This window comes from Ruditapes philippinarum, unplaced genomic scaffold (assembly GCF_026571515.1).
Source record: "Ruditapes philippinarum isolate M1 unplaced genomic scaffold, ASM2657151v2 ctg5425_1_1_1_1, whole genome shotgun sequence".
Classification (NCBI taxonomy): domain Eukaryota; kingdom Metazoa; phylum Mollusca; class Bivalvia; order Venerida; family Veneridae; genus Ruditapes; species Ruditapes philippinarum.
Window position 1 is genome coordinate 28,743 of NW_026854953.1, and position 16,612 is coordinate 45,354.

The 16,612-nt window shown below is 33.2% G+C and overlaps 1 protein-coding gene across 3 annotated transcripts in view; it reads left to right on the forward strand.

Annotated features, from left to right (window-relative positions):
• LOC132741585 (cAMP-dependent protein kinase type II-alpha regulatory subunit-like) overlaps positions 1-16,612 on the forward strand; it is a 90,029-nt gene that overhangs the window by 19,198 nt on the left and 54,219 nt on the right. Inside the window, exon 1 of one of the 3 annotated variants that reach the window (XM_060729787.1) lies at positions 12,037-12,181. The exons of the other annotated variants lie outside the window; for them this stretch is intronic. Within the exon in view, the coding sequence (XP_060585770.1) occupies positions 12,052-12,181 (130 nt within the window). The 5' untranslated portion in view covers positions 12,037-12,051. Of the gene's footprint in view, positions 1-12,036; positions 12,182-16,612 lie in introns of those variants that run through there. 3 annotated transcript variants of the gene reach the window in all.

The following is a 16,612-nucleotide window of genomic DNA, read 5'->3' on the forward strand; positions in this document are numbered from 1 at the left end:
CTTTTCCAAACAACCCATCTTAACTTCTCAAGATTTTGGAAAAAAAAAATTATTTAAAATCTATTTATGTGCTTAAATGTTTCTGTTTGCATCAAAGGCAAATCGGATAAAGGATATAATCAGGTATATTGAACACTAAAAACGCATTATCACCTGTTCCGATATTCTTTTCTGAATGATAATTAATCTCGATTTCATGTAATATAATTTCTTTTGTTTTTAAATGAACTATTTCAACAGCAAATAAGTTGACATTTCATTTGCTAATAGATATATTTCCACATCTTCTTTAAAAAAAATGATCCGTGATCGTAAATTCTTAAACAAGTATCTTTTCTATGCCTTTTTATGGTATTCTTCGCCACAAAGCTATAGTTATCTTTTCTATATTTGTTGAAAGCTATTTTATATAATTTTCTACCGTTTACCTTGAAATAACTCGGAATTGTCTATGAACTTCTACTATATCTCTATACATGTAGGACGAAGCATTTTTTGCCCTACGCAGATAGCGCATGCGCGAGAAAATTCTAATTCCGGTCGATTTTTCATAGCAATGGACCGCGTCGTAAAAAGGTCTGTCTATATTTAACCTTTATTGACATTATATGCTCGCCCATGTGGTTCATTCAGGTGGCGAGGGTAAACAAACCAAACACACACACATGTCCGTGATTTAACATTCGTGTGTACACTCTTTACGTATAGACAATAAAGTATAAGTCATTAATTTGTATTTTTATTTCATTTGGATATCATATGTCTCACACAAAATATTTTTGGTTAAAATCATCGACATTTACTGGTGCATTTTTGAACTTTTTTTTCTTTATGTATATAGAGGCCAGAGCAGATCGTGATTAATTATGTTTAAATGTAACTTAAAAGTATATATACAGTGTTTAGTTGTCCCTTCCATTTCAAACGTGTTCGCTTTCTACAATTGTATAAAATTTCTTAAAATATTGCATGTAAACAAATTAAATATCCGCTGAATAACATCATATATAACGTGTTCTCCCTAATGTCTTGACAGGGTAAAATCTATTTTTAGAACACTGTTACCTTCAGATCGAAGGCTATTGGACAGATGTTATTCAAGTTTTTTTTTCTGTATAACAGAAATTATTTTCATCGAGTGGTATGAAAATAAATATTTTATAAGTGGCGGAAGCCATGAGTGAAATATGATAAGTTTCATATCACAAGGATTTGTAATACAGCAAACTTCCTTAATATGATTTTTTTTTCTTCATAAATTGACGACAGTTGTGTATATAAAACTATATAAACGTCCCGATTATCTAATAAAAAGCGACGTTACAAACGTGCAGTATGCATAGATCTCTGTATTTATAGAAAAAAAAACTTGAATAACATCTATTTTTGTCAGCCTTGACAGTACTGCTTAAAGATTAAAAGAGACAATCTGATTTACTAAATAACGCTCCGCTTTAATATCTGAGCGTGACCATATACGAAATTATTTTTTTAACCCTGGGAATAAGTAATTTTCACGATTTCGCGTTGTCCATATAGCCGACAGGTAAACTGGAAAAAACAATCTTGCCCGTTTAAAAATTAAATCTATGTTTTTCAAGTAATTTGTTTAAAGTTGCTTCTAACAAAAATCAACAATTTGTTTAACTTCCAGTATAACGGTATTTTGATATTTGCATGGCTAAAAATAGCTTTCTAATGCGAAGCATATACCGTTGTCTAGCATGGGTTCCCGTCTGTCGATTTTTTCGGCAAATCGACGAACACGATCCATGCTATTGAGTGTAATATAGCGCGTATGTTATGAATAAGCAAAAAATATCAACGCCTGAATCCCAGGCTAACCGTCGTCACAAGATCTACATAAAAGAAATAAGTAGATCTGAACTTTTGCGACAATACTTAAAACTTATTACGTCGTTTTGCTTATAGATTGAGTGATATACGCTGTTAGTTATGCTGTACCAAGACTGAGTGATATATGCTGTTAGTTATGCTGTACCAAGACTGAGTGATATATGCTGTTAGTTTTATGTTGTACCACGATTTAGTGAAATACGCTGTTAGTTTTATGGTGTACCAAGGCTAAGTGATATACGCTGTTAGTTTAGCTGTATATAGGCTGAGTGATATACGCTGTTGGTTTTATGATGTACCACGATTGAGTGATGTACGCTGTTAGTTTTATGTTGTACCAAGATTAAGTGAAATACGCTGTTAGTTAAGCTGTACCAAGGCTAAGTGATATACGCTGTTAGATTTATGTTGTACCACGATTTAGTGAAATTCGCTGATAGTTAAGCTGTTCCAAGGCTGAGTGATATACGCTGTTAGATTTATGTTGTACCAAGATTAAGTGAAATACGCTGTAAGTTAAGCTTTACCAAGGCTGAGTGATATACGCTGTTAGTTTTATGTTGTACCAAGATTTAGTGAAATTCGCTGTTAGTTAAGCTGTACCAAGGCTGAGTGATATACGCTGTTAGTTTTATGTTGTACCACGATTTAGTGAAATACGCTGTTAGTTATGCTGTACCAAGGCTGAGTGATATACGCTGTTAGTTTTATGTTGTACCACTATTTAGTGAAATACGCTGTTAGTTAGGCTGTACCAAGGCTAAGTGATATACGCTGTTAGTTTTATGTTGTACCACGATTTAGTGAAATACGCTGTTAGTTAAGCTGTACCAAGGCTGAGTGATATACGCTGTTAGTTTTTATGTTGTACCACGATTTAGTGAAATACGCTGTTAGTTAAGCTGTACCAAGGCTGAGTGATATACGCTGTTAGATTTATGTTGTACCAAGATTTAGTGAAATACGCTGTTAGTTAAGCTGTACCAAGACTGAGTGATATACGCTGTTAGTTTTATTTTGTACCAAGATTAAGTGAAATACGCTGTTAGTTAAGCTGTACCAAGACTGAGTGATATACGCTGTTAGTTTTATGTTGTACCACGATTTAGTGAAATACGCTGTTAGTTATGCTGTACCAAGACTGAGTGATATACGCTGTTAGTTTTATGTTGTACCAAGATTTAGTGAAATACGCTGTTAGTTAAGCTGTACCAAGGCTGAGTGATATACGTTGTTAGTTTTATGTTGTACCAAGATTTAGTGAAATACGCTCTTAGTTAAGCTGTACCAAGGCTGAGTGATATACGTTGTTAGTTTTATTTTGTACCACGATTTAGTGAAATACGCTGATAGTTAAGCTGTACCAAGGCTGAGTGATATACGTTGTTAGTTTAATTTTGTACCACGATTTAGTGAAATACGCTGTTAGTTTTATGTTGTACCACGATTTAGTGAAATACGCTGATAGTTAAGCTGTACCAAGGCTGAGTGATATACGTTGTTAGTTTAATTTTGTACCACGATTTAGTGAAATACGCTGATAGTTAAGCTGTACCAAGGCTGAGTGATATACGTTGTTAGTTTAATTTTGTACCACGATTTAGTGAAATACGCTGTTAGTTTTATGTTGTACCACGATTTAGTGAAATACGCTGTTAGTTATGCTGTACCAAGGCTGAGTGATATACGCTGTTAGTTTTATGTTGTACCACGATTTAGTGAAATACGCTGTTAGTTAAGCTGTACCAAGGCTGAGTGATACACGCTGTTAGTTTTATGTTGTACCAAGATTTAGTGAAATACGCTGTTAGTTAAGCTGTACCAAGGCTGAGTGATATACCCTGTTAGTTTTATGTTGTACCAAGTGAAATACGCTGTTAGTTATGCTGTACCAAGGCTGAGTGATATACGCTGTTGGTTTTATGTTGTACCAAGATTTAGTGAAATACGCTGTTAGTTAAGCTGTACCAAGGCTTAGTGATATACGCTGTTAGTTTTATGTTGTACCAAGATTTAGTGAAATACGCTGTTAGTTATGCTGTACCAAGACTGAGTGACATACGCTGTTAGTTTTATGTTGTACCACGATTGAGTGATATACGCTGTTAGTTTTGCTGTACCACGATTTAGTGAAATGCGATGTTAGTAAAGATATACCAAGGCTGAGTGATATACGCTGTTGGTTTTATGATGTACCACGATTGAGTGATATACGCTGTTAGTTTTGCTGTACCACGATTTAGTGAAATGCGCTGTTAGTTTAGCTATACCAAGGCTGAGTGATATACGCTGTTAGTTTTATGTTGTACCAAGATTTAGTGAAATACGCTGTTAGTTAAGCTGTACCAAGGCTGAGTGATATACGCTGTTAGTTTTATGTTGTACCAAGATTTAGTGAAATACGCTGTTAGTTATGCTGTACCAAGGCTGAGTGATATACGCTGTTAGTTTTATGTTGTACCAAGATTTAGTGAAATACGCTGTTAGTTATGCTGTACCAAGGCTGAAGGATATACGCTGTTGGTTTTATGTTGTACCAAGATTTAGTGAAATACGCTGTTAGTTAAGCTGTACAAAGGCTGAGTGATATACGTTGTTAGTTTTATTTTGTACCAAGATTTAGTGAAATACGCTGTTAGTTATGCTGTATCAAGGCTGAGTGAAATACGCTGTTGGTTTAATGTTGTACCACGATTTAGTGAAATACGCTGTTAGTTAAGCTGTACCAAGACTGAGTGATATACGCTGTAAGTTTTATGTTGTACCAAGATTTAGTGAAATACGCTGTTAGTTACGCTGTACCAAGACTGAGTGATATACGCTGTTAGTTTTATGTTGTATCAAGTTTTAGTGAAATACGCTGTTAGTTATGCTGTACCAAGGCTGAGTGATATACGCTGTTAGTTTTATGTTGTACCAAGATTTAGTGAAATACGCTGTTAGTTAAGCTGTACCAAGGCTGAGTGATATACGTTGTTAGTTTTATTTTGTACCAAGATTTAGTGAAATACGCTGTTAGTTATGCTGTATCAAGGCTGAGTGATATACGCTGTTAGTTTTATGTTGTACCACGATTTAGTGAAATACGCTGTTAGTTAAGCTGTACCAAGACTGAGTGATATACGCTGTTAGTTTTATGTTGTACCACGATTTAGTTAGTTTTATGATATTTTTTTTCAAAAGAATAAAAAAATCAATTTTATTAAATGTAATTTGAATTTTTCAAGATTAAGCGAGATTTAAACTTTGTATTTCTGTAAAAGATTATATAAAGTACGTTACTTTGTTGTGCTTTAAGAACTTAAGTAATATACGGGCATTTAATTTTTGTAAAACAGTGAGTTTCGTGTTTTTTGCACATAAGACCGTGTAGACAACACAACTTAATTAAGCAAAGCACGACGCTGTGCGATTTCGTGCCATTCTTTTAACACTGTACTGTAAAGTTGGGAAACCCTGGCAGGTGGTGTAGTACATGTATGGTAACTATACTATTGTTTAACTTACTTCTTTAGAACAAATTTGGTCTCAACGTGTCATACATAAATGTTTATCTTCCGTTCTGATGCTCGTTGCGAATGTTAATTTTGACAAGAAAATAACCCTGCACTAGACATGTTAGAACACGATAGCATGCTTGGACATGTTGAAATGCATGGTCAAAATGAACACTTTTACATGCGCAAGCTCGTACTTCAAAAAATGTTTTTTCAGCAAACGGGTCATACACATGATATTGTCTCTGGTAAACTAGTGTTCCCACCTTATGATTTTGTCTCTGGTAAACTAGTGTTCCCACCTTATGATTTTGTCTCTGGTAAACTAGTGTTCCCACCTTATTGTCTCTGGTAAACTAGTGTTCCCACCTTATGATTTTGTCTCTGGTAAACTAGTGTTCCCACCTTATGATTTTGTCTCTGGTAAACTAGTGTTCCCACCTTATTGTCTCTGGTAAACTAGTGTTCCCACCTTATGATTTTGTAATTGTCATAAACTACATAATGTTTATTTAAACAATATTCCTACAGATGATGTTTTTGACATATCTTTCTATATTCAATGTCTCGACTGGTGTGTTATTAAAGTTGTTGAGTGTACAGACATGGGTTTTGCATAACAAGATTTCAACGGTTTACAGACAAATGTTTGAATATATGCCTATTCTTCATTTTTTGTTTTGGATAAATCAAAGGAAGTAACATTTTTGTAAGCACAACTTTGTTACAGTTTTTGATTTTCTGTTCAACTGAGACCGAAAGTTCTATCAATTGTTGTAATTTTGTAAGACCAAAATGTTACAAGTAGGGACAAACTCCGCGCACCGGTTACGCTACAGCCAGTAATCCTGTAAGGGGAGAGATTGGAGCAACCGCAACTTTTCGGCCCTTTCCGTCAGTCTTCGGATAAGGACCTCGAACAGAATTATAGTATGAATACACAGAACGGATGCGGTATTTCGGTCTAACATAGGTTAAGAAACTTATTATGTAAACAAATAGTAAATTAATGCTGGAAATTGTTGACAAGTTTATTTAAAATATTTGTAGTAAAAGTCCACCTAAAAGATACAAAAGCAACCAATACATTAATTCTATATTTATTATTATAGTTGTAGAAACCGAAAGTACAAAAACCAACCTGTTGACATTTAGTCGGATTTCTTTAAAATTGTACATCAGTGGGCATATTTAAGGTACAAATTGTTGTCAGACATATTTTCAGTCATAAGTGTACCGAAACAGACTTTCCTCTTCTTTTGGATGTCAAATATACACATTCGTTTTACATTATCTCTGTTTCTGTTAACATCTGAAACCACGTGGTAGAACTACTTTCAATCCGTATCGTCTCCGAGGTTATAATAGATAATAGCCGAGGATGTTCCGATTGAGATTGGAGTAGGGATTAGGGGGAAACGGACAAAAGCCCTCCCGGACAAAAGCCAAAATGACGAGGCGGAAAAAAGCCTCCCTTGAAAATGACTGGGCGGAAACAACCCTAAGACGGCACCACAAAAGCCTTCTGGTAACAAAAATATATATGTATGTTAAATACCTGTTTTTCCCTAATGCACTCAACATATTAAAATTGTAACGCACACACACACACACGCACGCACGCACGCACGTGCGCGCGCGCACACACACACACACTATATTTACTAAATATAATAATAAATAGTTATTGTTTGCCTTAGTTTTTGTATGAGCTAGAACCTCCTTCCATTCAAAATATACCTATCTGAAATGTTTAAACGTTAAAAATAAATGACAGTAAGTCACATTTAAATCGTTGCAAGATATATAAATGTCTTGGACTTTAAATTTTAGTTAATTCAAACTTCTTTTCATCATTTCTTGCTCTATTAATCTTAACTTCACATGGGAGTAATCATTTCATATTTACGTCTTATAGATTTTAGCATTTATTTCAGATGCCTGTCAGGAATGTGTTGAAGTTCATACAAACATACTTTATGCCATTGAAAAACAAAAATATTCATGATTACAATTTTAATATGTTGAGTGCATTTAGAAGGAAAAACAAAGTATTCAACGTACATACATGTATGTGAGCAAATTAACAATTTTTATTATACTAACATTGAATATGCCAAGGTATGAATATGCCAAGGTATTTCGTAAAAGTGAAATTCATCAACAAAAGACTTCATTCAAACATATTTAAATAACCACCAAATACGGCATTGTTTTTATTATATTATGGAACAACAAAGAAGTGCTACAAACAATAATCTGATGTAAAAGTAAAATTGTAATGCAGAAAAATGCTATATTTGACATTGTCTGCAACTCTAAGTTACAGAACATTTGACATGGTCTGCAAAACTAAGTTGCATTACATTTGACATTGTATGGAAAACTAAGTTACATTATATTTAACATTGTCTGCAGCTCTAAGTTACATTACATTCGACACAATCTACAATACTTGGTTTAAATAACATTAGACATAGTATGCCATAGTATGCAACTCTGAGTTACCTTACATTTGACAAATTAGCAACTCTAGGTTACATTATATTTGATATAGTCTGTAATTCTAAGTAAGATTACATTTGACATAGTCTGCCTTTTTAGTTTCATTACATTTTACAAATTAGCAACTCTAGGTTACATTACATTTGATATAGTCTGTAATTTTCAGTTATATTACATTTGACATAGTCTGCCTTTTTAGTTTCATTACATTTGACAAATTAGCAACTCTAGGTTACATTACATTTGATATAGTCTGTAATTTTCAGTTATATTACATTTGACATAGTCTGCCTTTTTTAGTTTCATTACATTTGACAAATTAGCAACTCTAGGTTACATTATATTTGATATAGTCTGTAATTCTAAGTAAGATTACATTTGACATAGTCTGCCTTTTTTAGTTTCATTACATTTGACAAATTAGCAACTCTAGGTTACATTACATTTGATATAGTCTGTAATTTTCAGTTATATTACATTTGACATAGTCTGCCTTTTTTAGTTACCTTACATTTGACAAATTAGCAACTCTAGGTTACATTACATTTGATATAGTCTGTAATTCTAAGTAAGATTACATTTGACATAGTCTGCCTTTTTTAGTTTCATTACATTTGACAAATTAGCAACTCTAGGTTACATTACATTTGATATAGTCTGTATAATTCTAAGTAAGATTACATTTGACATAGTCTGCCTTTTTTAGTTTCATTACATTTGACAAATTAGCAACTCTAGGTTACATTACATTTGATATAGTCTGTAATTCTAAGTAAGATTACATTTGACATAGTCTGCCTTTTTTAGTTTCATTACATTTGACAAATTAGCAACTCTAGGTTACATTACACTTTATATAGTCTGTTATTCTAAGTTAGATTACATTTGACATAGTCTGCCTTTTTTAGTTTCATTACTTTTGACAAATTAGCAACTCTAAGTTACATTATATTTAATATAGTCTGTAATTCTAAGTTAGATTACATTTGACATAGTCTGCCTTTTTTAGTTTCATTACATTTGACAAATTAGCAACTCTATGTTACATTATATTTGATATAGTCTGTAATTCTAAGTAAGATTACATTTGACATACTCTGCCTTTTTTAGTTTCATTACATTTGACAAATTAGCAACTCTAGGTTACATTACATTTGATATAGTCTGTAATTCTAAGTAAGATTACATTTGACATAGTCTGCCTTTTTTAGTTTCATTACATTTGACAAATTAGCAACTCTAGGTTACATTATATTTGATATAGTCTGTAATTCTAAGTAAGATTACATATGACAGAGTCTGCCTTTTTTAGTTTCATTACATTTGACAAATTAGCAACTCTAGTTTACATTATATTTGATATAGTCTGTAATTCTAAGTAAGATTACATTTGACATAGTTTGCCTTTTTTAGTTTCATTACATTTGACAAATTAGCAACTCTAGGTTACATTACATTTGATATAGTCTGTAATTCTAAGTTAGATTACATTTGACATAGTCTGCCTTTTTTAGTTTCATTACATTTGACAAATTAGCAACTCTAGGTTACATTATATTTGATATTGTCTGTAATTCTAAGTAAGATTACATTTGACATAGTCTGCCTTTTTTAGTTTCATTACATTTGACAAATTAGCAACTTTATGTTACATTACATTTGATATAGTCTGTAATTCTAAGTTAGATTACATTTGACATAGTCTGCCCTTTTTAGTTTCATTACATTTGACAAATTAGCAACTCTAGGTTACATTACATTTGATATAGTCTGTAATTCTAAGTAAGATTACATTTGACATAGTCTGCCGTTTTTAGTTTCATTACATTTGACAAATTAGCAACTCTAGGTTACATTATATTTAATATAGTCTATAATTTTAAGTTGCATTACATTTGACATAGTCTACAACTGTAAGTTAAACATGTATTACATTTGACATAGTCTACAACTGTAAGTTAAACATGTATTACATTTGACATAGTCTACAACTCTAAGTTAAACATGTATTACATTTGACATAGTCATCACTAAGACATACTTAAATTTCGCCGTATAAATGTCCGGGCTCTCTTTTTTTAATTATGTGAATAAGTTGCTGGCAAATTCTATTTAACTTTCTAAAAGGTAAACATATTTATCAATAATCAAAGCCTTTGTTAAAACCTCTACTTGTAATTATAAGATTATTTAAATACTTGATTTTTGAAATCAGACAGTCGATTAATTAGACTTTCACATAATCTGATGAAAGGTTCATTACACTGTAAGCCTTTAATGTGTGCCTCCACTTTTCCGGTTAAACAGTTTTTCAATCTTTAAGCAGCTTTTAAATAAATATAATCTTAATGGTTAATCTTAAGACTGCTTTCTATGTTACAGTAAGTAATTAGTTTTACCAGTTTTCACCAGTTTATTGGGTTTGGCGGAGGTACAGTAAAACGATGATATGAAATCAGGAAGATGCCTCTTTAAATGTAAGCTTTCATTCCTGGAGTCCGACGCATGGTATGTAAAGCAACACACAATAGTCACGTGACAATTAGACCCAATGCATGCAACAAAACATGGTAATTCGATACGACATCTGGCAATGAAATACACCCACGCTTGTTACTTATATATGATAATTCAATACGACACCAGACAATGAAACCCAGGCATGTTGTTACAAAAAACATGGTAATTCAATACAACATCTGACAAGACCCACCTACGCTTGTAACAAAAACATGATAATTCGATACGACATCTGACAAAGAAATCCAGCCACGCTTGTTACAAAAACATGATAATTCGATACGACAGAGGACAATGTGTTTCACCCACGCTTGTTACAAAAACATAATAATTCGAGTGAAACTCGCCTACACTTGTAACAAAAACATAATAATTCGAGTTTAGTTTATAAATTTATTTTAGTTCCATTGTGTTGAAAGCTATAAGCTAATTATTGAAACACTCTCGAATCCGTTCCTTGAACCAACCATCACTAAACAATGAATGTAAAGTTTCTTGATCAAGGAAGGCTTGCCCCTGACAAGATTTGAACCCACGCGGACAACAAACCTTAGATTACTTGTCCGACGCGTTTTACCACTCACCCATGCCGCCACTCATACGATACGACATCTGACAATGGGACTCACCCATGCATTTTACAAAACATGATAATTCGATACGCCACAAGACATTTTAACACCACACCTTTTATCATCCATTTATTGCTGGACAAAGATCACTATATACTTAATATTCATATAATTATCCCATTGTCATAGATTTTATGTGTCGTATTGTGTGTTGCATTAACCCCCAAGAGCGACATCTGACATTTGAAATGACTCTTACCGGGCTCTGAACAACATATTATTTCATTGAGCCGTTTTGTTTCCAATAATATAAAGGGTTCACCTTCAAATGAAAGTCAATGACACATTATTTTGCGGTAATCCTAGTCTAGCCGTTTTCGCATTCTATTTGTCAATAACAGAACATTGTCAGTATATGTTTTATATGTCTTATCACTGTACTATGTTCACGTTCATTAAACTGTTGTTTTCCATTCATTGCATTTCTTTTCTTGGCAAGCATACTTCCATCCAGGATGATTTAAAAATTGTGATCCTTTTTACAAGCAAATGTACATGTACGGATTATATGATAAAAAGTAATATAAGCAAATAAGTTTAGCTATATGACAGTCTAATACAAGAAACAGGACATTTATAAAGCTCCTAACAATCACAATTAAATTAAGTTTAATTTTGTCCATATTCACGAAGAGAAAGGACAATAATTTATTTCTAATTTGTGTATGTTTGTGATGTTTGTGTGAGACATTAACTATAATACGTTTATTTTAAAAAAATAAAATAGAGGGCAGTTACACTAGCTACTTTAAAGTTAAATAGTTTTAGATCATTTAAGATGATTGGTATGTTTCCCCTTCATAGTTGTAAACAAACCTTTGTCGCCAATAATATCTTTATTGATTACATTAAGTATACAAGAAAGAGCCGCTTAAAAATTTAACGTCAAAAAATCTAACAAACCTGGTAAGGATGACACGCCCTCTCAATTATTATTATTGGGTCGGCTAAAGGTCTTTCATTAAAATCCATTTTTTAGATTTAAGCGAAACTTAATTTAGATTGCAAGATAAGTTTTAGCAAATTGTCACGATATAACAATGGGTGTCTCGGAGGGAGATGTTTTTCGTGTTCTTGAGCAATCGTCTGGCTATCGGCTTGAATTGGAATGCAAAAAAATGGTTCCTTACTTTTTAAACAAAGTGAATCTTTTCAAAAAGATGAGACAAGGTGAGTTGCCATTTTTTTGCCATTTAATTAAAAAAACGAAAAGATGTAACAATTTAGAGACTCAATAAAACTTATTTACTTTTTATCATAGAACATTTATAATTAAAAGTGGTAATAAGTATTTATTCCTTAATAATTTTTCATGTTTGTCAAAATAGTTTTATATTCTATTAAGAGACTATCAAGCTGTTTTGATTTGCATGATGATCACGTTATGGGTAGTAATTGTTTACTATCATGTGACACAAATATTTCTAAGGAATAACGAAAATCGTGAAAAGGGCTTAACTTTGTTATGATACATTTTATTTCTAACATACTTGTACTAATCATTTAAAAGAAATGCACTAATATGATGTTAATTGCATTTTATTACATACACATCATATTAAATATGGGTTTCAATATGGCCCCAAACGTTATCAGGTAACTGGCTGAGAGATCAGGATATTTATTTTAAACATCTTTTATTTCTAGAAGTTCATCTACAATTTAAGTACAAATATTATGGTTTAAAGTCGCAAGAAACTTAAACGTCCGTTTATAAAATGTCGCGGTCAACTTTTATGAGATTTTACGTTGAAATTGTATAAAATGTCGCGGCTTACAGGAACTTCAGTCTCTCTGCCACATTTTTGTCGTGAATAACGCTAGAAACCCCGACATTTTCTGTAAGCCACGTTAACATATTAGCGAATTGCGTCTATTATAATCCGCGATGTCTTGTTTTGATGTAAAACTTTTAAAGAATCGAGTTTAAGCATTTATGCCGGGAAATGACTCTTTATAAAGCTGCGGCTGAAAAATTTCTATTTCTCACCATTATTTTTTATCAGACCGTTGTTGAGGAACAAAAAGTCTCGGTCAACTTTTGTAAACTGTCAACAACGCTCGCAAAAAAAATGTCGCATATTTCTTTCTCTTCCTCGACTTTTTATAGACAAACAAAGCATAGAATGTAGAGTCAAACCATGCACGCTACCGGCCTCTGGAGTCAAAATGTTTCTTGCTGTTTCCAACAACTGTTTTAAAATATGGAAGTTTATACATTCACCGCGTCATTTTTTACGATTTTAGCAGAAAACCTCGCGAGTTTGTTAGGTGCCCGATAAAGCGAATTCTCGCTGGCTTCAAATGGCTGAAACTGCTACATTAAAATAAAATGGCACTGTGCACAGTGATGTATATTGGTATCGACCCTCATCTTGAACTCCACATCAAATATTTCAAGGTCGCAGATCGAAAATAAGCCAGGCAGAACTCAGATGACAACTTCAGAAATCTGGAACCCAAAGTGCGTTGATATGTAGCATATTAACGCATTTTGGGGTCAATTTCTCGATTTTGACCCCAAAGTGCGTTTGACCCCGAAGTGCGCTGTGAAGTTTACCGCACATTGGGGTCGGACCCCAAAGTGCGTTTGACCCCAAAGTGCGGTGTTACACCAAAAGTGCGTTTGACCCCAAAATGCGGTGACTACAGTCATTTAAATCTGGAATAGTCACCATATCCAAATTCGAAACTGTGGCTAAATTTCACGATCAAACTGAACAGATTGTTTAGAAAAAAAGTTCAAGGCTGTTAGAGCTATAAATAACGTATATGAATCTGGAAAAGTTTCCATAACTCAAACACAGGGAATAGTTATATGTATTTCTAAAGACAATAAACCTAAAAAAATTAACAAATTGGAGACCAATAACTCTTTTAAATACAGTTTACAAAATTGCATCTAGGGTTATTGCAAACACAGGCAATCGGTGCGTGGCTTGGACAGTATACATGTACATGACCACGCCCACTTATTTTTATAAATAAACTATTTTTTTCACTAATACAATATTTTTCCACTCAAAATGTTTTTAAAACATCTTATTTTTAATAAAACAACAAAGGAAAGTTGTTTTTAAAAATTTCATCCATATATAAGTATAGTATAGGTAGAAAGGTTCGCCAGGTTCGCCAGTGGAACTACCACCAGGCCATTATTTTACCTCCCAGATCTTTGTTAATTGTCAACCAATTTTCACCAAATAAAGTGCAATCTACTCAGAAATGATTTCTCTTTCGAAAAAAGTACAATATAAGACCAGTTGGTACGAAACAAGATGGATTTTTAAAGCGAAAATGCACTTTTTGTCTAGGTCGGACATCGCTTGACATAAGTCGATCTTTTTCTTAATAATAAACTAATGTCAGTGCATGCAAACAGTTAAAACACAAAAGGCAGCTTTAATAATTTCGCTACAGCATGTAATTTCTAACCATGTTTTCGAATTTGCCAATGATCATATTACATGTCACAAAAACAAATTTCATGCTGAAAATGCACTTTAATTTAAATCCACAATAGTCACTATATCCATGAAATCCTCCCTGGCCATTCGAAGCTAGTGTGGTGTGCTGCCTTACGGTGCTGTGATTGTTTTTGTGCCCCCACGTTAGTGGCGGGCATTTAGATTTACCCTTGTCCGTCCGTCCGTCCGTCTGTCCGTCCGTCCTTCCGTCCGTCCTTCCGTCCGTCCGTCCGTTCACTTTTGTGTCGCACGTAACTCAAAAAGTATTTGACCTAGATTCATGAAACTTTACAGGAATGTTGATCAGCATGTGTAGTTGTGCACCTGGGTATTTTCTTCTGGATATCGTTAGTATTTTCAGAGTTATTGCCCTTGAGTTAGTAAAATTTGGCAATTTTCAACATGTGTCGCACGTAACTCAAAAGTATTTGACCTAGAGTCATGTAACTTTACAGGAATATTGATCAGCATGTGCAGTTGTGCACCAGGTATTTTCGTCTGGATTTATTTAGTATTTTTAGAGTTATTGCCCTTCACTTAAGTTTTTGAAATTTTCAACTTGTGTCGCAAGTTTCTCAAAAAGGATTTGACATAGTCATTAAACCTTATGGACAGGTTGCTCAGCATATTTTAGATTTGCACCTGGGGTTTTGCTTGTGGATTTATCCAGTATTTGTAGAGTTATTTCCCTTGACTTAGTAAAAAGATTGACAGAACAGTGGCGCGGTGGGGGCACCCTTGTCCTATGGACACATTTCTAGTTTTGTTTTGTTTTGTGTGTGTGTGTGTGTGTGTGCGTGTGTGCGTGTGTGCGCGTGTGTGTGCGTGCGTGCGTGCGTGCGTGCGTGTGTGCGTGCGTGTGTGCGTGCGTGTGTTTTGTTTTTGTTTTGTTCTTTTAGAAGATTTAAATAACATATTCATGCTTAATGCAAACTTTTCATGGAATTAAGAAAATGATAAATGAAATGATGACAAAATTCAATTTAAGTATGAAAGACGTAAAAAGAGAACCAAAATTGCCTCTCTATTTGAAAAACATAATTATGAATAACGAGGGATCAAAACATTGAATACTAATAACGAACAACCAACAAGTAAGGTAGCCTGAATGCTAAAGCTTGATCTAAATTTTGACGAAACAAAATGGAAAGAAATCCACCAAATGCCATTCTTCATAGAATAATTAGCACCAACTATTCTTTACATAAAATGAATTATAATGATAATACTCTTTGTACCTTTTGTAAAAATGAAAACGAAGTTATTGAACATTTGTTTCGGCAATTGTAAAAATATACATCTTAAAGTATATAAAGATTAGATTTTTAGTTCAATGTTAAGTGCAAAAAAAAGTTTCCTTCAGTTGTAGGGGCCAAAAATATATATAACAAATTGTTACGACATTGAAAAAGAGACTACAATTATAAATAACAACGTTGAAACTTTTATTTCAGTATGGAATTCTTACTTCAGATTTACACAATAGTATTTTGTATTATTATTGTTCTCTCCATATATGCAAACATTAAATCTTACTCTTTTTTACCTATCCCAAAACTATACGTCAAACTTTTTTAATCCCCCCCCCCCCGGCCGCTTTGATAAGTAAATAACTAAAGTGAATAGAAAAAGTGATTTATATTATGGCTGATAACAATGTTAAAAGACCAGACTATACTTGCCGCTTAATTTCGCACCATTGTCGCTACATGTCTCAACCGCCTCTAAATGTCACAAAATATATTGCCGTTAAAAGTCGCACCATTTTCCCTTACCGTGAAATGTTACAATACTACCAACAAATATCGCAATATCTAAATTCATGTTAAAACATCTGGTATTATGCCAATATTTTATTAATTATTTTGCTGTGATGTACAAAATAATTGGTTGAAACTAGTCATTTTAGTCGGTATTACATATTGACGACCACAATTTATGTCAAAGAGCCACTTGGAAATTAAACTTTGTATTTTCTAATCGCAGGAAATACATTGCTGACATTCAATATCTGGAACAGCGCTTCCCGAGAATCCTCACTTCTCAAAACTGATATCGAGGATTCATTAAGTTGAAATTGCCCTGTTGCGCTAGCGTTGTAAAAGAAAGAAATATTTAAATTTTGTTAATAATA